General features: G+C 58.7%; 1 protein-coding gene across 2 annotated transcripts in view; it reads right to left on the bottom strand.

Moving 5' to 3' along the window:
* Nucleotides 1–334: 334 nt before the first annotated feature.
* Nucleotides 335–22,075, bottom strand: part of LOC111144045 (protein kinase C delta) — a 28,488-nt gene continuing 6,747 nt past the window's right edge. For both annotated transcript variants that reach the window (XM_022498124.1, XM_022498123.1), the window contains 17 exons: nt 13,397–13,530; nt 12,095–12,294; nt 10,589–10,649; nt 10,255–10,417; nt 10,136–10,167; nt 8,823–8,908; nt 8,431–8,560; nt 7,589–7,689; nt 6,867–6,954; nt 6,549–6,646; nt 6,218–6,391; nt 5,967–6,058; nt 5,348–5,410; nt 4,196–4,334; nt 3,852–4,040; nt 3,142–3,270; nt 335–1,066 (listed from right to left, as the gene is read on the bottom strand). In XM_022498124.1, coding sequence (XP_022353832.1) covers nt 908–1,066; nt 3,142–3,270; nt 3,852–4,040; nt 4,196–4,334; nt 5,348–5,410; nt 5,967–6,058; nt 6,218–6,391; nt 6,549–6,646; nt 6,867–6,954; nt 7,589–7,689; nt 8,431–8,560; nt 8,823–8,908; nt 10,136–10,167; nt 10,255–10,417; nt 10,589–10,649; nt 12,095–12,294; nt 13,397–13,511 — 2,019 coding nt within the window. In that variant the 5' untranslated portion in view covers nt 13,512–13,530 and the 3' untranslated portion in view covers nt 335–907. The remainder of the gene's footprint in view (nt 1,067–3,141; nt 3,271–3,851; nt 4,041–4,195; nt 4,335–5,347; nt 5,411–5,966; nt 6,059–6,217; nt 6,392–6,548; nt 6,647–6,866; nt 6,955–7,588; nt 7,690–8,430; nt 8,561–8,822; nt 8,909–10,135; nt 10,168–10,254; nt 10,418–10,588; nt 10,650–12,094; nt 12,295–13,396; nt 13,531–22,075) is intronic.

Here is a 22,075-nt window from a genome sequence, read left to right as displayed (position 1 = left end):
CCCTGTCCTCCTCCCCGGTCTGGGCCAGCCTCCCAGCCTCTGCTCATGCCTCTGCCCTTCCACACTGGCCCTCACTCTCCTGACACCCTGTCGGCAGCTGCTCCCACTTCCTCCCATCCACCGCCCCACAGGCACATTCAGGGATCCCTTCTGCCACGCAGAGAAGCCCTCTGCTGTAGGCCCAGGGCCTCGGAGCCACAGGAGACCCATTAATACAAACACATTTGTATGAAAACCCAGGGGTCTGGGTCTGTAGCGAACAGCTCCAGGACAGCCGCCGAGGTGGGAGCAGCGGCCACCAGCTTCCTGGGACGAACATGTCCTGACAGCCGGCTCAGTACCATTCGGTGTTTATTTAGACACACAGATAAAAGAACCTGGTGGTTCAAACAGTTTCTGCTCCTTTTCTGTTCCTGTGTGTGTGTGTGTGTGTGTGTGTGTGTGTACGTACATATATATATTTAAAAAAAATCAACACATCACTAGTTCCCCCGTACGTTTCTCCTCTACTGAGTATTATATACAGCCTATTACATATATGTGTGTGTGTGTGTATATATATGTATATATATATAATATATTTTTTCGATAGATAACTACATTCAAGTAATGAAACACAGGATTTACAATTTCCCTCTGACGGCAGAGGAAAAGCAAATTCACACAGGGTTCACAGAAGTACCATAAGAGCCCAGCCAGACAGGAGCCAAGGCCCCTCTTGGGGGCCAGGGGGTGGCAGCAGCACAAACCAGACAATCACACTGTTGCTAATTGTGGGTGGGCAGGCAGGTACCGATGAAGGGGGGGCACCGCCCAGCCTGCCGTGCCCAGGCTGCGTGGGCAGGCCACGCTGCCTGACCCAGGCTCCCTGGCTGGGGTGGTTTGGGGGGAGGCATGTCCGGAAACCTCACTTTTCCAGGAATCTCTCAAATTTGGGGTTCATGAAGGAGAAGCCAGCAAATGCTGTTTGGTCCATGGAGTCGATGAGGTTCTTGTCGGTGTAGGAGAGACGCGCCTTCTCGTTCAGGAACTCCTGGTCGAAGTTGCTGAAGTCTCCAGGGGACTTCTGCGGGAAGAGGGCAGCGGCACGTGAGCGGGACTCAAGGGGGGGGCCCTCCTGAAGGTCCCCAAGTTCCCGAGACTGCCTCCCACACACCTCAGAAGCCCTGTGGTGCTGGGCCAGGCCAGAGCTGGCCTTATTAAGAACAGAAAGAGAGGCAGACCCTAAGAGACTCTCAGGTCCAGGGAACAAAGTGAAGGCTGCTGGAGGGCAGGTGTGTGGGAAGACGGGAGTAACTGGGCGATGGGTATTAAGGAGGGCACGTGATGTAATGAGCACTGGGTGTCATATGCAATTGATGGGTCACTGATCTCTACCCTGAAACTAGTAATACACTAGATTTTAACTAACTTGAATTTTAAAAAAAGAGAGAGAGAGAACAGAAAAGGGAGTCTCTCCCAACAGCCTGAGAAGAGCCCGGCTGGACAGTAGATGCCGTCTCCCCAAGGGGACAAAGGAAACCACCAAAGAGCCCTGGGCCTGGGTAAGGAGAGGTGGGCATTGTCCTGAACGGGGCTCTAGCAAACGACCGCCCATGAGCAAACCCTGCCCCCGAGCAAACCCCGCCCCCCATCTGTGTTTATGGGTCCCGAGAGCTGTAAGAACAGCTTTCACATTTTTTAATGCTTAGGAAAAGAAATCAAGAAGGTGATTAACATTTCATGACATGTAAACATGAAACGAAATCCAAATTCATACAAAATTATACCCATTCGTTGACATATTTTCTATGGATGCTTTGTTGAGACCGTCTGGCCTGCAAAGCCTAAAATATGTACCATCAGACTGTTCCAGGAGAAGTTTGCCAACTCTCTGCTTCTGAGGATACAATGCAATGGGAACAGAAGAGATCTCAGGCCAGTGGCCTTCAGGCCAAACTAAGCAGGCAGGTACAATCGTTCTGACTGGCACTGGGTTTTAATGGATTTGAGCCAGTTATTTTACAATTGGGCAGTTTTTGACATACAAATCCAGATTTCTGGCTGCTTTTGAAAACTGGCAGCCCTAGACCCATTTCCCAGAGTGTGCACTCCTGGCGTGGAGGTACCCTCAGACAGCTCGCCCTAGGTCCCTGACCATTTCCCACGGACCCACACACCTGCCCCGTGCTTTTTGCTGCAGAGGAAGGAATCTACCCATCTATCAAAAGCAAGAGACTGAGAACAGGCTGTGTTATTTTCCCCCAGCAGGTGCCCAGACCAGGAGGCCCCCGAGTTCGAGCTCCCTGGTTCAGGGTAAGCGCTCTCCGGCCTCGAGGAACAACGCGGGGCACATTGCGCAAGCTGCCGCGGTGTCCTGACAGAGAGAAGGCCGGAGGGAAGAGCCGAGGTCACAGAAGGGCCAACTCCTTATCTGAGAATTCTGGCACCAACCTGCCTCTGCTCTCCTGCTGGCTCCTAGGAGGCCTCTGCAGATTCCGGACCTCTGTGGGAAGACCCCTCCTCTGCCTGGAAGGCCTCCTGGCTGCCCTCCCTGCCCTGCCCACATCCTGCTTCTCCTCAGTCCTGCTCTGTTCTTTGTATCTGGGCTTCTGCTGACAGACTCCCCCAGTGACAACGGATCATGTGTGGTCTTGTGACAGCTCCTGCACGGTCATCTCATATCATAAACCATCACCAGTATGCAAGCTTCTTATCTCTCCCAAGAGCTGGCACTCCTCTGGCTCTGGGCTTCCCGCTCTGCTGGGGAGCTAGCATGGCACCCCGCACCCTGCACTTGGGCCCTTGGCATTTCCAAGACTTATTGGAAGATGGACTGGGTGGATGGAGGCAGGGAGAGAGGACTTAACTGATTCCCAAGGCACAGTGCCCGGCATACAGGGGCGTTAAAGGTCCACTGAAGGGTGGCTGGATCCACAGTCCCCCCCGTTTGTTGACTGACTGACTGACTGAGAGGCGGTGTGTGGTGAGAACACAAAGGTAGAGGCAGAGACAGAAGGTGCCGGGGCGGCCAGGGAAGCAGGCTTGCTGGAAGGATGGAGAGGAGGAAAGCATGCCAACGAAGCGAGAGGGAGGCAGGGCCCAGAAGGCAGTGGAGGGCAGGAGCAAGTGGGTGGCCCCCACGGGAGTGAGATCACGTACCACTTTGGGCTTGAAGGGCGGCTCCACAGCCCGTTTCTCCAGCAGAGTCCAGTTGATGGTCTTGAAGAAGGGGTGGATTTTGATGTTCCCACTCACTCCCAGCCTCTTGGTTGTATCCCTTTCAAGCAGCTGTAACCCAGCAGAGGCCCTGGTTAGCATCTGATGACTTTAGGAAACCCAGAGCCTCAGCAAATCCCAAGCAGGCCCAGGAGGGCCCAGGCGGGTCTAGCCCAGGCCCATGGCAGGGCCTCTGGAGCTGAGAGGGTCCCCCCAGACACAACAGGCCAAGCAGGAGTGCTGCTGGGACTTCCTGCCGGGGGCCCATGAGTCAAAGCAGTGGTGTTTACTGGGTGTCTACGACATGCTAGGCACAGAGGTGAGCACCACACATTCATGGGGTGCCTCCCCAAAACCCCGCGAGGAAGCTTCTCCCACGGCCTCCATTCAGCAGATCGAGAGACAGACTCCAAGTTTAGCTTCAGGTCTGTCTGCCTCCTGACCTAAGCTCATAATCACTGTGCCAGGCTGATTCAGCGTGGCTGGACTCAGAGGAGCTCCTGGGAACTCGGAGAGCAAACAATGCCCTCAGCACGTGAGGACCAGAGCACCGGCGAGGCTGCCGTTCTGGAGACGAGGGGCCCCTGGCCTTCCCAGGACCCGTGTGTCTGCTGGTCCCCCCGCCCCAGCCAGCCTGGCCCAGAGCCTCCCACCTTCTCCAGGATGTCCTTGGACTCCTTGGTGATCCAGCGGGGATAATGCGGGGTGTCCACACGGATGGACTCAAAGAGCTCGTCCTCATCGTCACCATGGAAGGGGGACTGACCGATGAGCATCTCGTACAGAAGGACTCCGAAGGACCACCAGTCCACGGAGAACGAGTACTTCAGGCCCTGCAAGATCTGGGGCAGGAGAAGCAGGGCCGGAGCTGAGAGGAGCCCCCGAGCCAGAGGCCTGGCCAGGCTCCCCCGTGCTCCTGGCTGCAGCTCGGGACATCATCGTCTCCCCACCCTGCGAGATATTTTCCGGGCTGGTGGCTGGCAGGCGGCCCGCTCACCTCAGGGGCGATGTAGTCAGGAGTGCCGCAGAATGTGCTAGCCTGCTTGTCCCCGAAGATGTTCTCCTTGCACATCCCGAAGTCGGCGATCTTGATGTGGCCGTCCTGGTCTAGCATCACATTGTCCAGCTTGAGGTCCCTGAGAGCGGGGAGGAAAGGGAGTCACCGGGGGCCAATGTCCCATTTCCCTCAGCCCCCGTGTCTCCACCTCCAGCCCTGTGAGCCTAGGACCTCCCCCAGGGGACAAGGGAACGAGGAAGAGAAAAGGAAACCGAAGAAGAGGTGCTAAAAACAGGGGTTTCCTGAAAAACACCTACTGGTGTGCCACGTGCCGGATACACGCCACCTGACTTCCTAAAGCCTACACTGAGGCTCAGGGAGGTGACGTCACTTGCCCAGGGTCACCTAGCTGGTCAGCAGCGGACGTGGCCTTGAGATCAGGTTTGTCTGACCCCACAAAGGCAGGGACCATGTCTGTTTTACACAGTTTGTGGTTTCGTGGATAACTGATACACATGGGGTACTAGAAAAGGGCAAACAGCAGAAGTCCGCCTTCACTAACCTCAGTAACCATGCCCGCCCCGGGGCGATAGCACGCACGGACAAGCACGCTACAGTGCGCGGCTCCCCCTCCCACCGCCTTCTCGAACCCGAGTCCTTTTTGATCCACACTGTCCCATGGATTCAATTTCCACCTGACCATGCATCTTGACCTTGTCCCACATCAGAGCCCAGCGCTCAGGATCAGCCTTATTGATGGGCCCCTCCCCATATCCAGAACGGGGCTGTTTTTTACTGGGTGAGAACTGATGGAAGCCGGCCCTCCCTCCCAACGGCTCAGATGGGGCTTGGGAGCAAGACCGATCGCTTCCAGGAAGGGAGACGGCGTCCCAGGCAGTTCCGTGCTCCCGCCAATGGCGCCAAGTATGGGCAACGCATTCCCAGGCCCTGGAGCTGGGCCAGCCTCAGCAGAGGGGCCACAGGAATCCAAGCAATGGAGTAGGAGGCTCAGGCAAATACCCAACTAAAGCCGGACTCCGAGCAGAGATAGGGCCATGGCTGGGCCAGGCTTCACGCAGAGCCTTCTGGGGTCTATGATGGGGTTGGAGCTTTCCCTTCTAAAACCCCCCGCAACACACCGTCGCCTTGTACCTGTAAATGATTCCCTTGCTGTGCAGAAACTGCAGTCCACAGACTATCTCAGCTGCATAAAACCTGCATGATGGAGACAGACAAAGTGTTCCCGCATTTCTGCGACCAACTCCTGCTTCTCCCTGGGCCCCCATCCCCGCCCCCAGGGGCAGGAAATGCTGCAAATAACTCCAGGCCACCTGGGCCTCATTAAGCACATCTTGTATCAGGGAAGAAGGGGCTGGCAAACAAGGCCAAAAAGGAAATTATGAAAGTAGAGCTTCAAATGAGTTAATTCTCCGTCATAAGAGTGTATGCACTTAAATAGATAAACGCACGTGCACGCACGCACATACACACAGAGTTGGGGGCGTGCATGCCAGTCTGGGGGCCCACAGCAGGGTCCTGTGTTGTGCAGCATCACCACCCACAAGGCTGCCCGAGGCTCCAGGAGGGGACAGGATGCTGGCACTCACCATCCACGACTTCCCATATGCTGGGGAAACCCCCAGCTCCCCCAGGTCTCCCCACCCCCAGCTCTAGCCCTGGCTGGCTGTTCCAGGGAGAAGGAAGCAGGAACGGAGGGGAGACCAGCAGTGGGCTCCCCCCAACACACACACACATCAGGGCCCTCACATACGTGGCACGGTAGAGCTCAAAGCGACCTTTGTCCTGGATGTGGTACATCAGGTCCCCCCCGTTGAGGAACTCCATCACAAAGAACAGGTGGTCCTGGGATGGGGAGAGGGGTGAGCAGGGGGACAGTATAGGGCAGAAGGCTACTGAGGGCCACCGGGGGCAAGCTGGGAAGTAGGGGACACCTCTGAGGACATGGGGGGGCAGGGGGCAGGCCATAGCTACTGGGGCAGTAACCATGAGTGAGCTGGGCACCTTGGTCTGGAACGTGCAGAAGAGGTGGGTGAGAAAGGGATTCTCCCAGGCGAGTGCCAGGACCCGCTTCTCCACCATGGTGCACTCCACATCGTCGTCGATCAGAACCACGTCCTTCTTGAGGGCCTTGATAGCGAAGAACTCTTTTTTGCCCTTCAGCTCTGCCAGCAACACCTGATGGGTGGGCAGGATGCTGAGCAGGGAAAGGCCAGGCCAAAGGGCCAGGGCACCCCAGCCCTGCCCCATCGGGAAGAAGCCAGGTAGGGTGGGATGCAGGGGCCCTTGTTGGGCCCAGGCCCCTTGAGCTGCCCTGGGCCCAAAGGCCCCTTACCTTCCCAAAGCTGCCTTTGCCCAGGACCTTGTGGAAGGTGAAGTTCTCAATGTTGCACCTGGTGCTGCCCTCCCAGATCTTGCCGTAGGTCCCGCTGTCTGCCCAAGAGATGGCACTTTAGACTCAGGTCTCTGTCCGCCGAGGCCCCGCCCTTGGGGCCAAGGGGTGGGGTGGGGTGAGGGGCCTCAGAGAGGAAGGGGCCCCCTCTCCAGGGGTGGTGCCTCCGCTCAGGTCTTGGCAACAGGGGGAGGTCGGGCCCCCATCTCGAGTCCTAGTGGGGAGTGGGGGCTTTCCTGGAGAAAATGGGCCCAGCTTTACCTGGGACAATGTCTCCAGGGACTCCTGACTTCCTCTCAAAATGCTGGTAGATTCCAACAGTCTCTGTTTCTGACTTCCGGGAGGGTCTCTGGAGGAGGGGATAGAGGTTGGTAGCCAGACAGGCATACCGTGATCAAAACTCCCAGCCCAGAGGGAGGACCCCCACCATCCGTAACTCTGTTCTCAAAACCAACCAATGGGGGCCAGCAGGGGCAGAGCCCAGGACCTCCAGGTAGTGCACATGTGAGTATACACACACACACACACACACACACACACACACACACACACAACTTCCCATGGCACAGGGACATCTTGATGGTCTGGAAGGCACCGATTACAAACAAAAGTTTGGCACACTGAGTCCCACCCTCCCAACCACTTACCCAATAGATTGTTATTCATGCTGCCTTCACCTATAACTGATTCTAGAATTTTACCTTAGGTTTTATAACATTCCTCAAGCCCTTCCCACATCTAAACACACACACACACACACACACACACACACACACACACACACACACACATTTTTAGTTCCAAGCATTCCAACCTTGTGTTCTTCCAGGCTCACCAAGTAAAGAATTGCTCAAATAATTTATGAGAACAAGCTCACCACCTTCTGCTGCCTAAATCTTGGGACTGGATCTTCCAAAAGTGGGGTCTTTGCAAGTTATAAACACCCCCTGTCCCCTGCCAGGGTTCCCACAGCACCTGCCCACCTGGGTCACTTGGTTCAGCGCCTCTGCCAAGAGCTTCTGGTTAATGCCGCAGAGGTTGGCCACTTTCTTCTGGCACTTATGGTGGACATTCATGCCGCAGTCTGGGGTGAAGGAGACAGGGCCATCAGAGCCCCTGCCCAGGCAGGACCAAACAGGCCACCAGCAAGCTCTGGAAGAACTGTCTCCCTTCCCCCAGGCTCGGCCAAGGGCAGGGAGGAGGAGAGAAGAGGGTAGGAAGAACCAGAGCTTTGGTACGGTCCGCTGGGTTTCCTGTTCTGATTTCTAATTTCTAAATATTTCTATTATTTAGAAATAAATGCATCTGAAGCATCCTGAGCACTTCAAGTTTTTCATTATTTAAAGAAGAAAAAGAAAAAGCCATAGCTATGAGACCTAATTCTAAACCCTTTAAGGAATGTCTAGGACAACTGAGACAAGTCACTTTCCCTCTGCAGGGGGGAGGGGGGTGCATTTCTCCTGTTTCTGCCTTGCTAAAGCCTGGAGAGGGGGCGGGGGTCTATGAGGCTAATTTGCTGAGCACCTGCTAGTGTGCGTCAGGCCTTGCGCCCCCCTCCCCCATGATTCTTTGGGCCGTACTCTACTCTAACCCTACCTTACCCTTGAGGACACTGAGCTTAGAGGAGTGGGCCCTCCTGGTCACACAGCAGGTAAACGGGAGAGGCAGTCGGGCCAGTGGGGGGTGGGGGGAGCATCGAGCCCTCCCCCAACGAACAGGGCAAAAGCAGTAGGAGTTGTTTGGAGTTTAAGAAACCTGGGTAGGTAGGTGCCAGCGGGGAGTGCCCTTCTGCCCTGCCTTAGCCCCCTAGCTGGGGGACACGCACCTTCACATTTTAATCCCTGCTTCACCAGCCCCCAGAGCAGGCTGCCACAGTGGTCACAGAAGGTGGGGCTCATGTAGTTGTAAACCTTGAATCGGTGCGGCATGTCGATGTTGAAACGTTCTTTCTGGAACTGGGGAGGGGACGGGGTGGTCACAGGCTGAGGGTCACAGACCAGTGCCAGCTCCTTCCTCAACCCCTAGCTCTCCCCAACCCCATGCAGGGCAAGATGCCCAACAGGGCTCCCCCCCTGGGGACTGGGCAATCCAGGAGTCCCGGGACAGACCAGGAAAAATGGGGAGAAGGGTGGGCTCTACGGGGAAAGGCTGGGGAGAGCCCGGATCCCTCCCTGCTGGCCAAGCCCCCCCAGGTCCCCACCCCAGGCCCAGCCTCACTATGGTGTCCCGGCTGTTGGCTGCGGTGCCCGTGCACCGGCCGATGATCTTGTCGATGCATTTCTTGTGGATGGCAGCATTGCATTCTTGAGGGGGCACAGGCCGAGGGTGGGGGGAGGCAGGAGGAGCAGAGCTGTGAGCTGGCGCCGCTGGGCCAGTCAGGCCCTCTATACAAAGCCGCTGTTCTCCCAGACTGCCCACACCCTCACCCCACACAGGCCTGGGGCCCACAGCTGGCTTCTTCTCTCCTCCTGCCCGCCCTGGCAGGAGGGGCCTGGGAAGAGGAGGGGCAGGGAGGACAGGCCAATCGGGAGGGTCTCCGAGACGAGGGGTGGCTCAAGGGGGCCTAGTGGGCAGTGGGGGGCGGCTATGAGGGGCATGGAGTGTTGTAGCAAGAGGACCACAGGCAGGAGGAACCAGGACAGTAAACGGGTCCTAAGCTCTTGCTCACGCTCATGTGCGCGCACACACACACACACACCCCCCCAACACAAAGACCCTGCGACACACATACTGATGTGTAAGAACAAGGGACTCCCGGTACAGAATCATTATTATGTGTCTATCGCCTAAAATACAGCTTTTATATATTTTACCCCATTTGATCTTCATAATGGTTCCTAGCCCTATTTTACTGAGGCTCAGAGAGGTTAAGTCTTCTGCCTAAGGCCCTCCGGGTAGGAAGTGGCAGAGCTGGGACTCGAACCCGGGCCACCTGGCTCCAGAGCCTGTGTCCGGAACCATTGCCACGTGTGTACGTGTGTACCCAGGCAAACACGTGTCCCCACAGAAGCACATGAGCAGCCGGGGTGGACTGGAAAAGTTCGCCTCAGCTGTCTGGGGGAACACAGCCGTGATGGGTGGCCCTGACTGATTCTGTGCAAATCCTGCACTGAGGCCTATTTGGGCTGCCATGGCGACGCTCCCAAGCGTGAGGGGGCTGGGAAGAGACACAGGGAACAGGCTTCTGTGAGCCACAGCAACAACCCCCCCCACCCCTGGCCCCGCTGGGTGTGGCTCTCCTACCTACATTCTGAAGGGGAAATCTCAAGCACGCACGCGGGCACACGGGGACCCCATCCAGGCACACAGTCCTCACATGGGGACACGGGCTCCCCTGAGCACACACGCGGGCACACGGGGGCCCTGTCCGGGCTCACAGTCCTCACACGGGGACACAGGCTCCCCTGAGCACACACACGGGCACACAGGGACCCCGTCCACACACACAGTCCTCACATGGGGACACGGGCTCCCCCAAGTATGTATATAGGCACCGGCAGGCACGCAAGCTGGGCCGAGGAGACACTCACGTCTGCATTTGTAGCCTTGCTTGTTGAGACCCCTGAAAGACAAATCCCCCATCAGGGTCAGGGCTGGCTCTGGGCCCTCCCTGCCCCACCCGACCCCGGCAGGCACAGCCATCCCTCACCAAACGAAGTCTTTGCACACTGAACAGAAAGTGGGCTGCCTGAAGAAGGTGGCAATGAACTCGTGGTTCTTGATGTAGTGGATTTTGGCCTGTTTGATGGCTCCACGGCGGTTCATAGTTGGGAACTTGGCCTCGTCTTCACCACGCATGGACTGTTTGCAATCTGGGGACCGTGGAGTCGTGAGGTCAGTCCCAGCCCCGGGAAGGACAACATTCCTGGAGTCCCTCCCAGGGTGGCTCTGGGGAGACCGTTGACAGGGACCGCTTCCCTGAGCTTCAGCCCTAGCTCCAGCCTCTCAACCTACGTCCCCAGCCCAGGGCAGGAGGGTCTTACCTACATCCTCCAGGAAATACTGCACAGACATCAACACCTTGGCCTGGGGTTGTAGGTCCAGCTGCAGAAGTGAGGGTTGGGGGTGGGGGTCAATGAGGGCGGGCTCCAGCCAAGCTGGACTCAGAACCCGCCCCCATGGTTGGTCCCCCAAGGCCAAGGGAGTCCTGGCAGCCTGGGCCGGACACCTGTCTGCCCAGTGTGGGCACGGCCCCACCCTTGAGCCCCGCCCCCACGCCCCAACCCAGGGGGATTATTACATTTGGGGAAGTGAAAGGATCCAGCTCACACCCAGGCCACAGGGCCCAGGAAGAGAGTGGGAAGGGAAACTCCCCAGCCTCACCCTTGCTGCCCCCTTGACAAGGATCTTAGAATAGAGCCCCCCTCCCCCAGTCCCTGCACATGCAGACAGACAGACAGATGTGTGCTGACACCCCCATGCTGGTGCTCTCTGTGGCGGGGGCTCTGCACGCCCAGTCCCCCTGCACAGTTCTGAAGGCAGGACCTTCACCTCTCCCAGGACCCATGCCTGCTCCCTGACACTGTCCCTCGGCAGAGTGGACAGAGAGCACAGCAAGGATCTCTGCCTGACCGGCCAAGGGCTGGTACAGCTCTGCGTCAACTCCTCTCCTGGCCTGGTCCCTTCATGCCTCACTGGAGGCTGACCAGAGTCCTCGACGGTCTGGGGTTTTTTCCCATGGGGACATCTTGTCTGCAGGAGCCCAAAGGGAGCAAGAGACACCCAGGCAGCACAGATATCCTGTGGCCACAAGGGATATGTGGCCAGGTGCACGTGTGGAGGCCAGGTTCCAGCGGGTGAGTGGTGGCCCTCGGCTTTCCCCTTCTCCCATGCCCTCACTGTTGAAGCCACATAACTGTGCTCCCTCAGGCCTGCCTACACCCCGAACATCTGTGAAGGTTCCAACAGAACTTGGGATGACGGGTGTCTCTGAGAGGGGGCCTGGGCCTGGTGGTGGGGCTGGGACATCCCCGCACACACGTTTTGAGATGTTTTACCATGTGCGTATCCTGCTTCTGTGAAACTAAAAGGGAAGAAGGAAGGTGTAGGGGTGGGGGTGACTCTCTTGAGCACCTACTATGTGCCCAGCGCTACAGGAAGCCTTTGGCATCCAGTGGCTCATTTCCCCTGAACAACTGACCCCAAGGTAGGGTCTTTAACAGATTTGGACACAGACTCAGAGGAGCTGGGACCCGGTCAATCACAGAGCTGGAGCAGCTACAGAGGTGCTCAGGAGGCCAGACGGGGCCCGTGCACACGCGTGTGTACCACTGCAGCCCACGTGCCCTTACCCACACCCCATACACGTGCATGCACTACCACAGCCGTGTTCCCTCACCCACACCCCACGCACACATGCACGCACCACTGTGCAGCCCACGCGCCCCATCCCCACGCTGTGCACACGTGCGTGCACCACTGCAGCCTGCATGCCCTCACCCACACCCCATGCACCCGTGTGTTCCCTGCTGCCGCCCGCACGCCCTCACCCAGAACTCGGCCTTGCCGTTGTTCTTCTTGCAGCGCTCAGCCAGCACTGACACGCCCACCGTCACCTCGGACATGGGCTCTTCGGCTGCCCGCATCAGCACGATCTGGATGACTCGGCCCTCGTAGATGTGGGCGTCAAATGTGGACTTCCACTCGGGGTACATGGTGGGCTTCTTCTGCACCAGCGTCTTCCCACGCTCTGCAACACGGCCAGGCAAAGGTCTGGCTGGGGCCCCTCTCTCCTGCCCTCCCCAGGTCTCCACAGCCTTCAGCCCCCCGAGGCTGCCTGGCTTCCCCCTACCCCTACCCCAAGAGCCCTCCTGAGGCTCTTCTCACTCCTCAGCCTTCACAACGGTGCTATGCGCATCTCTCCAGCTTGTCATTCCTAACACTCCAGAACACCAAACTGCCAGCAGCTCCTCTACCCAGCTAGGTCCCCCCTCCAGGCTTCTGCTCCTGCTGCTCCCTCATCTGGTGACCCTCTTCCTTCAGCCCCGCTTAGCTGTCACCTCCCCTCATGCACTCTCTCAGTGAACACACTGCAGGCCCTCATGCCAGCCACAACACTGGAGGTGAGGAACACGGTGAAAGAGGAGACAAACCAGTGCCTGTCCCCCTAAAGCCCAGTCCAGGACAGAGACATGACGAGCCCACAAATCCCTCAAGTAAACGTTAAATCACAGCTGGGACGAGACTGAAGAAGGCAGGACCAGGGTTCTAGACCTGGTCTGGGTCATGGTCAGGTGTGTGTCCCAGCCTAAGATCAGGGAATGCTTCCTGGAGGAAGGGACAGCTCAGCTGAGACCTAAGGGGTAAGTCAGGGGTTCAGCAGGTGAGGACAAAAGCCAAAAGGGATGGTGTGAGATATCTGCCTCTTTCAGGAAGACCTACCTGACCCCAGCCTGGGATAGTGCCTCTTCTGGGCTTCCCTATCACAGGACTCAGTGTCTCCTATACTTGTCCACCCGACCGTAAGCCCCACGAGAGCAGGGTCAAGTCAGCCCTGTAGCATGGCAGTATCCTCAGGGCCCAGCGTAGAGTATGACACAGATGGACATGAGGAAACTGTTGGGGGACACCCCCAACGGGGGAAGAGCCAGAAGCATGTGTGCCCCCCCCCCACCGCAGCCTCCATCCCCCTCCTGGGGATGGCTCCATGTAGCCAGTGCTAGAGGCCCTATGGGCACTATGGTCCTGCATCCACAGCCAGACTGGGCAGGGAGAGGAGTGTGAGGAAGTTCCAGGGGAACAAGGCCCAGGCCCTCTGGGGCCCCCCGCTGGGCCCCGATTACCAGTCCTACCTGTGCTGAGCGCCTCCTTCATCTTCACGGCACAGAAGGGCTGGCTGGCGTCATCGGCGGCCTGCAGGGAGCCCAGCTCATAGGAGGTGAAGGCGATGCGCAGGAACGGTGCCATGCTGGGGCCTGCAGTGGGGCTGTGGAGACGGAAGGGGTGAGGCCGGGCGGCGAGGGCCAGCCCTGGGAGGTGCTCAGGGGCCCCCAGGGGCTCTCACCGCATTCAGTTTGGCCGCCACGGTGTGCTGACGAGACACTAGTTCTAGCTGCCAGTGGGAAACCCTAGCGGTTTTCTGGAAGTCTAGATCTGTGGCATCCCCGGTAAGAGAGCTGGCTGGCACAGCCCCCTTTGCTGAGTACCTACCAGTGCACTGCAGGCCGGGGGCCCCCTCTGTACTCTACTCTCCAAAACCTACCTGGGCCCTGGAGGTGGGTGAGTCTGTGACCTTGAGTCATTTATTTGGGGGGTCATTTAAGGCGTCCTTTAATACCCCACAGCTGTGCACCTACCACGGGCCAGGCACCCAGCACATGCCGACAGAGACAGGCAGGACAGCACCCCCGCCACCCTGCAGTCCTTCTTGGTTCCAAAGTTTGCTCCTAACTACTCAGGCAGACCAACAGGGCCAAGAAGACCACCCCAACTTTTCAGAATGAGATACTGAAAGCCCGAAGCTGAGCCAGAAGCTGAAGCCGAGGTCCCACTCATGAGGCACCCAGTCCACTCAGGGAGCAGGGCAGTGAGAGGCCAGGCCACACCCCTCGCCTTCTGAACTGGGGCCCCTCGGGGTCAGGTGCGCTCACCCACAGAGGTCGCCTGCACTTTCAGACTCTTTTTGGCCAAATATAAAACTATTTTAATGTTGAACCTACACTGACTTTGTGTTTCTGCCCACACAGGTCAGCCCTGCATCTCCCTCTTCCTAGCTGTTCCTCAGATCGAGGCTCACCAGAGGAGGTGACCGTGTTGTCGTTCCTGGAGGACGGTCACACGCGCAAGCCCACAGGCGCACACGCGCCCTGGCTCTGAGCAGCACACACGAGGACACTCCGGGAGTGCGGCTGAGCCAACACTCAGGCACACACACACGTGTACGTGCTCATGCCTTCCTGAACACAAGCCAGCACAGCGGCGGCCTCACACACGCACCCCCAGCCCCCCACACATACGTGTGCACGTGCAGCAGCCCCCCAGTCCCTGGGACGGGTCCCCCAGCTCCTCCACAAGGCAGCCAGAGTAACGGCCGGCTCTGCTGTTCCCAGCCCAGATGAGCTCACGGGAAACACTGACCTCAGCCTGCAGCCCAGCCCAGGGGCCCCACCAGCCAGAGGGGAGGGGTCTGCCCTCCGTGTCTCCTGCCCGGGCCTGGCTCCGCCTCAGAGGGAGCACGAGCCAAGCCGGTGTGGAAGCTGGAAGCTCACAGCTGAGGCCAGGCCCCAAAGCCTTCAGCCTAAGGCCAGCAGAGGCAGCCACCACGACCTCTTGGTAGGTGAGGAGGAGGAGCCGGCCCTGGGTGGCTGCAGGCTCCTCCCTGGGCTCAAGCACGTGTGAGTGTGTGAGAGGGGGAAGGTGTGTGTGTGGGTGGCATGTGGTGGGCCCTGAGCTAACGTGGAAGACAAAAGCAAGCTGCGTGGGCCTGGCTGACCGCACGCAGGCATCCGGGTGAGTGTCCCAAACTCTCAGGCCAAAATGGACACCGTGCCCCTCCTGCCACCCGGCTGGGCTTGGGGCTCCAAGCTGTGGAGCCGCCAGATGAGTTCTCCCTGGGGGATCCAGAATGATCAGCTGGGCCTGTGGACAACACCCACTTGCCCTAAGTCTGCTCCCACAATCCTAGGCCCTGACCCCAGCAGACATGGCTGGGTCTCGTGCTTCCCAGCACGACAACCTCGAGACCCAGGTGGGGCACTGATGGGCTCTCCGGATGACTCAGACAATGCGGGCTGAGGGGGCAGTCAGGCAGGGAAAAAGAAGCAATGGTTGTGCCGCAGGGGACCTGGGTTCCTGGGAGAGAGGGGGTCTGGATAGCCCAGCGGCAAAATGACCTGGCCATTTTGGGCAAGGGGTCAAGCTGCCTCCCCACAGCCTCCCCTGGACCCAGATGGACCCTGGGCTCCATGACCTCTCTCACTTCTAGGTCGCCTCGCAAGAGCCAACCATGAGGACCGCCCCGGGGGTGCATGGAGGAGACGGATCAGAGAAGCCCCTGGAATCGGAGGCAGAGCCCAGCCCTGTAGGCTGCCAGTCAGACCTGCCCTCCAGCTCTCGATGATCAGAGCAGCTGCTGCTCAGTTAAAAGCCACTGGAGGGAAACCACGACCACAGCAAGCCCCAGCTCTTGCCCCAAACCTGTACAGCCAGGCTGCAAGGAGGGGGACCCATGAGTTCTGTGGGCTGCCCTGGGGCTACTTGGCAGTGACCCTAGGGTTAGGTCACCCAGCCCCAACTTCCTAGACAAAAACTAGAGTGTGAGCCCTCTGCCTAGCTGCACTGCCCAGACCCCAGGAGGGAGACAGTCGCCGTGAGCTGGCATCTTCTTCCATCACCACGTGAGGCTGGGAGAGGTCTCGGGCCCTGCACACTGAGTGCCCCCTGCACAGCGGACCCAGCGCCCCCCATCTACCTCTCAGAGAGTCTCAGCTTGGGTGGGGAAACAGGGAGTGAAGAAACAGCACAAAAGCAAGGTGTGCCGATTATTTATAGCCCCCATGCAAATAGGCCCAGGCCCACAGGCCCCAAAGGAAGGCCACTGGCTCAGCCCCATGCTGCTGTGCAGGGCTGTGGAGGTGGCAAGGGCAGACCTCCCATAGACCTCCACGGGTGCCTGCTCCTTGGAGCCATCTGGAGCCAGAGGGCTCCTGATCTCTACTGACCTGCTTCTCCAACCCACAGCAAAAGCAGCCTTACGAAGCAGGGAGCACCGGACAGAGTCAGAAGATCTAGGGCTGAGTCTCAGTACCCCCACTTCAAAGAAGGACCCATCCTTCCCTGAGGCCAACACATGCCAGATTAACCTCATCATGGCATTAGCTCACTTTATTCCCTGTGCTTGTTCTGGAAGTGGCAATTTTAATGATGAGTGAGCAGGTGCAGAGAGGCTAAGTGACTTGCCCAAGGTCACACAGCCAGGAAGTGGTACAAGGATTTGAATTCAGGCCTGCCTGATGTTCTTTCCAGTATGCCCAGCCAGGAAGAACTGATGAAGGGAGAGAGGGAGCAAAGGGAGAGAGAGAGAAACATGCCAGGAGCGACACACACACACAGTAAGGACAGAGGAACCAAGGAGAGGGGGAAAGGAGCTGGTGTCCTGGGGCACACCCAGAGTTTGTTCCCCCAACCTCCTGTCGGCCTAACCTTGAAGACCTTCTCCTCCTCTGTATGAGGGTGATACTGACCCCTGAAATCCTCCCTTCCCTCCTGTCCCAGCCCCTTAGGCCAGCCTCTGCTTATCAAAACCTGGGGAAGCCTTGGCTGTCCTGAGTTCCAGTTCCAGAGCATGGGGGTCCACTCCCCCCACACCCCCCACCCCCGCCCTAGACCAGCCACCCAGAAGTGAGGAAAGGTAGTGCTGGGCCAGACCAGAGCAGGCAGGTAGCCTCCTCCAGGGCAATGGAAACCTGTTCCCAGCCAGCCAGGGCAGGCTGGACATGGCCAGAGGGGCCACGATGGCTGGAGCTCCTGGGAAGCAGAGGACAAGTGTGCATGCTGCATATCTCCACACAGATGCACGTAAGTGTGTTCCAGCAAAGGGGGTGGGGTGGGAGACATGGCCTGAGGGGTGTCATCTGGAACAAAAAAATGTATTTTCTAATTTTTCTACTGCAATCACGTGTAACTTGTTTGAAAATAGTTTTATTAATGGTGAAAAATAAAATCTAACAAGTCAAGAGATGGGTCTTTAGAAACTAACATACCCACCTCCTCTTCGTAGGGAGGGGGAAACCAAGGGCAACATCCTGCTGTGAGAGTCCCCAGGCCCCCAGAGCCAACCTGATCCCCTCTACCCCAGCCCTTCCCTGGCCTTGGATTCTGCCTCACAGGCCACAGGGTAGGACAGAGGAGCAGAGGGGGCCCTGAGAAGAGAGACCTGGCCAGGCTCTTGGGGAGCGTGAGCAGATGTGGAGGGAGGCTCTCTCAGAACATCCGCCAGGGAAACAAGAGGGGGCAGGCTGAGGTCCAGCAAAGCCAGCCCAGCCAGCAAAGCTGAGGCACAAGCTGGGTCTGCTCTTCCACGAACAGAACAGACCGCTGGGGGCAGAAGATGCACCCCTCCCATGCAGCCCTTTCTCACTCATAGCTGCCCAACCTTGGGGCCACCCCCTGCTGCCGGTGCATGGAAGGCACCACCCGCTGCAGGTCAAGGCCGACTGGAGATGGCAGCAAAGCAAGTCAGAGTCAGCCCGGGCTCTCCTAGGGATCAAACCCTGCCTTGGGGGGGTAGTTCAAGGTGCAGCCCACGTGGGCCTTGAAGAATGAATGAAGCAGGGAGGACACACAAGGCCCAGGCAGTGGGAGGGAAGGACAGTGAGAGGCAGTGTGAGCAGCAGGACGGACTGGCTGGCTCGGGCAGAGCTCCAACAGGGCAAGGGGGCCGGACTTGACAGGGAGGCTGGCCTCCCCAGATGGCCTTCCCACACGGAAGCAAGTTAAGGAGGCCACAGGGGTTTCACAACCCAGGAAATGGGCTCAGCAAGAAGAACAGGAGGTGGGGGAGGGGAAGGGCTAGCAAGGCCCTTCTCATGCCCTTCCACCAGGGCCTGTGCCCCAGCCTCCCTATGCCCAGTCCTGTCCTGGGCTACTATGGTCTCAGGTCACGGCCAAGTCCCAGAGCAGGGGATGCTCCCAACACCTGCTCCTCCCCAGATCTAGCACCTTACCCCCTCACTGTGCTCCTTCTTGGCCCCTCCCTCACACCACACAGACCAACCACGGCAGTGAATTCTTCTCCTTTTACCCAGTTGCTACCATTCCTGGTCCCTCCCCAACCCATGGAACCTCCTGGGCTCCCACTGCCCTTGGAGAAAGCCCAGACCTCAGTCAGGCTATGGCCTGCTCTCCAGCTCAGACCTCACCTCTGGCTACTCTGTGAACTCCCGTTTTGTTTTCTAGCCCCCTTGTTTTGCATATGCTATTCCCTCAGCCAGTATGTCCTCCCTAACTCCTATATATCCTTCCAGACAGTTCTGAAGGCCAACCCTGGGGAACCGTTGCCTCCTCCCCGAGAAAGCTGGCTGCTCCTCTACCCCATGTACCTCCCCCAGGCACCCTGTGCAGCTGTCTGGGAAGTTCATGCTGGGGACCTGGGTCTATTCTCTGGGCACAGTCTCTGTCTCTGGCTCCAGCTTCTCAGCCCTGGCTGCACAGCTGAATGTCCTGGGGACATTAAAAAATCCTACTCCTGGGCTGGGATCCAGTGGGAGTCACAGGTGAGACCTGGGCAGCATGAATGAAGCTTCTGCAATAGCCAAAGGGGTGGCGACACCCTGAGAGCCAACAAGGGACACGGACCCTCTTCCCAGGAAAACACGGGCTGGTGGCGACAGAAGCCCGCACGCGATGAGCTGGGAGGCCGTTAGTCGCGAAGGCCCCACTGGCAGGCACCACAGTGATAAGACACACCAGGCCATGGAACTCACAGCTTGGTGAGGACAGTGACATAAATATGTATCAGAGGACGATATGACCACCGCTCAGGCAGTAAGTGCAAGGAAGGGAGTGAGAGGTGCTGGGGTGTGATGGGGATCACGACGCGGTTCCCTCTGATGCACGTGCAGGGGTGCAGCTGGCTCACCAGGCCAGAGGGGCTGGAAAAGTCTGAGGGGCAAGACTTGGGACCCTACTCTCAGGGGCTCACTCGCTCCTGCCAGCACACAGTAGGGAGGGGGGTGAGGCTAGGTCTTCTTGGGGGCAAAGTCCACACCAGCCCCAGGCCTTGAGTCACTCAGCTAGTCCTAGTCCCTTTCCTTGGGAAAGCCCTGGGCTCGGTGGGAGGGAGGGCTCCAGGTACCCCCAAGGGAGGAACAAAGGCCCCGTCAAGACTGAGGACAAGGGGGCCTCTGTGAGGAGCTGGGCTGGGGGGGACACTGGGGCCTCTCCCAGAATAACCACACATGTGTGCACACACGGGCACACCCACCAACCCAAACACACAGTCACGCACGGGGAGCCCCGCTTGCAGTTAGACACACGTGACCACAGGCACATACGCACACTCCTATGATGACTCAGTGACACACACTAAGAAACCACCCCCCTTCCCCCCGCTCTCACATGTTGACAGACATCCAGGCCCACGCAGGGCCACACAGGACACTGACACCCTCACGCATTCCCCAGCACAGAGAGATCCGGCCGCACACGGCACGCCAAGAGCACAAGGTAAACACGGGCAGAGATGCTCCAGGCCGACACAGGCATAAACACATAAGCCTGGAAGGACCACATGCGTCCGACTAGGGGCTGGCACCAGGGAAGTCCAAACGGAGCTTTTTTGAGCACAGTCCCTGGGGTAATGGCAAAGGAGAGAACAGCAGCCGGGTGCTGGGCAGGCCCTGGCCTCCCCACTGAGGGAGGCAGAGAGAGTCCCTCCTGGCCCAGAGCAAAGTCCAAAGTGCATGAGGGAAGGAGTGGACCAGTCAGGCACAGAGCCGGGCAGGCCTCCCCACCCACCTGTCTGAGGGGACAGCGGAGGCCGAGGATGAGGCTAGGGGTCACAGGTGGCAGTCACAGGCCTGGCGTGCAGGAGGAGGGGAGGGCGTACACCTGTTGCGGGTAGGACAGCCATGCCAGGCACCCGACATGTGACCACTATTGAGCTCCAGACTCACTGGGCAGAACCTGACAAAGAGAGATGGAGCAATTCATCCAAAACCACAAAGCTGATGGGGCAGCCCCAGGGGGAGGCCGAGAGGGACCCTCCAGTTCTAAACCTGGAACGGGCCACCTGGCCTCCTGTGGGGTGAGGGCATGGGTGTGTCTCGGGCGGGGGAAGGGCTCCGCCAGCCTCCACGGGGGGGCCCAAGTCCACTCCTCCACCCTGTCCCTCTGTACCCATGGTTCTCCCCTTTGTTGACATCGATCCTTGCTTGAGAAGAGGTGAGATGCCCCCCAAAGGCTTTTGCCGTCCGTCCCCACAAAGTGAGCCAGGGCCCCTATCGCACCTCCCCACTCTGGGGACCGGGAGGAGCTGGGAGCGAGGCAGGGCCATGCTGTCCCATCCCACGGCAGGCAGTGAACAGGGGAACTTAGCAGTGGAGGCCTGGGTGTGGGCTGGACAGGTCTAGTTCAGACCCGATAGGCCCTTAAGGCCCTGTGAGCTTGGCCAAAGCGCTCTGACCTCCTCCCAAAAGGGAATGATCTTGCCCTGCCTTAGAGGCTGTCCTGAGTGCAAGACCATCATCCTCATCACCACCACCATCCCAGCCTCACACCTGGCCCTCTCCCCACCCGCCCCACTGCCCATTTCCGTCTTCCTGTCACCACAGGTACACCCTGAACTTCCTCGGATCAGTGGGCAAAGGGGCTCCTCGAGCCTCCAACCCTTATAGTGCCCAGCTCTGGGCTGCTGCCCTGGAAAGAGACCCAATGGGGCAAAGGCAGCTTGAAACCCCCAGCTGACCCTGGGTTAGCTGCTGTCTCCCTCAGGGCTTCAGTCTCCCCATCTTAACAATGGAGACCGAGAAGCTTTCTCCAGCCCTGGTCCTGGAAGCCCCTGCAATCCTCCTCTCTGCCCTGGCCCCACTCCTTGCCCCTGCAGCCCACAGCAAGCAGACATCTGGCCTCGCCGCTCCACTGTGTCTGTTGACCCAACAAGCCGGCGACATGATCCAAAGCTTCCGGGGCTGTTGTGAAAACAGTGGCTCAGCCACCACAAGCCTGCCCTCCTGGACACCTTGGCAGGGACCTTCGAGGGACAGCCATCCAGCCCTGTACCCAGGCCTCCAGAATTTCCCCACCAAAGACCATCCGAACCCCATCCTCCCCTGTCCAGGCTCACCTGCTACCCCTTGACTCTCGGGTCTCCACTTTCAGCCCAGGCCCCCCAACTGCAGGCCTGCCTGTGGGCCCACCTGATGCCCCAACCTCACCGGGCTCTAGGGGTCCTCAAACACATGTGAAGCTGGCCTCCTGGTGTTCCCCAAGCGAGTGCCCCCTCCTCTCCTAGCAGGGTGGGAGGTGGGGGAAGGGTGGAAGCCTTCTTCCCCACACCGCATTGCTCTCAGTTCTGTCCTGCACTCTACCCTGAAGTCGTCTCCTCTCCACCATTGTCCCCATCCTGGCAACAACACCTTCCCCAGGATCTGCACCTGCCTGCTTTCCATCCTCTGCTCTGGCCCCACAGCCCCTCTGCCCCATAAAGCAGATCTCAGCACTCCCTTTCCAATAAGCCCAGACGCCTCTCCTGGGCCTGACCCACCCAAGCTGCTTCCATTATCTCCCTGACCTCCTCCTCGGCTACTGCCCTCCCCTCACTCCTCTGCCCCAGCCGCAGTGACCCCTTTCAGTTCCCTGAGCAGCCAGGTTCCTTCCTGCTTAGGAGCCTCTGCACTTGCTGTTCCGTCTTCCTGCCCCCTCCCCTGAAACACAGGCTTGTTCCTTATCTGTCAGGTCTCTGATGGAAACTCCCTGATCTGCCCATTGCACAGATGAGGCCGCGGAGGCTCAAAGCAGTCCAGCTGCTGGCT

The sequence above is a fragment of the Enhydra lutris genome, unplaced genomic scaffold (assembly GCF_002288905.1).
Source record: "Enhydra lutris kenyoni isolate GAN:26980312 unplaced genomic scaffold, ASM228890v2 scaffoldscaffold10, whole genome shotgun sequence".
Lineage (NCBI taxonomy): Eukaryota > Metazoa > Chordata > Mammalia > Carnivora > Mustelidae > Enhydra > Enhydra lutris.
The sequence above is the reverse complement of the archived record's forward strand: the minus strand, read 5'-3'. Positions and strand labels throughout refer to the sequence as shown.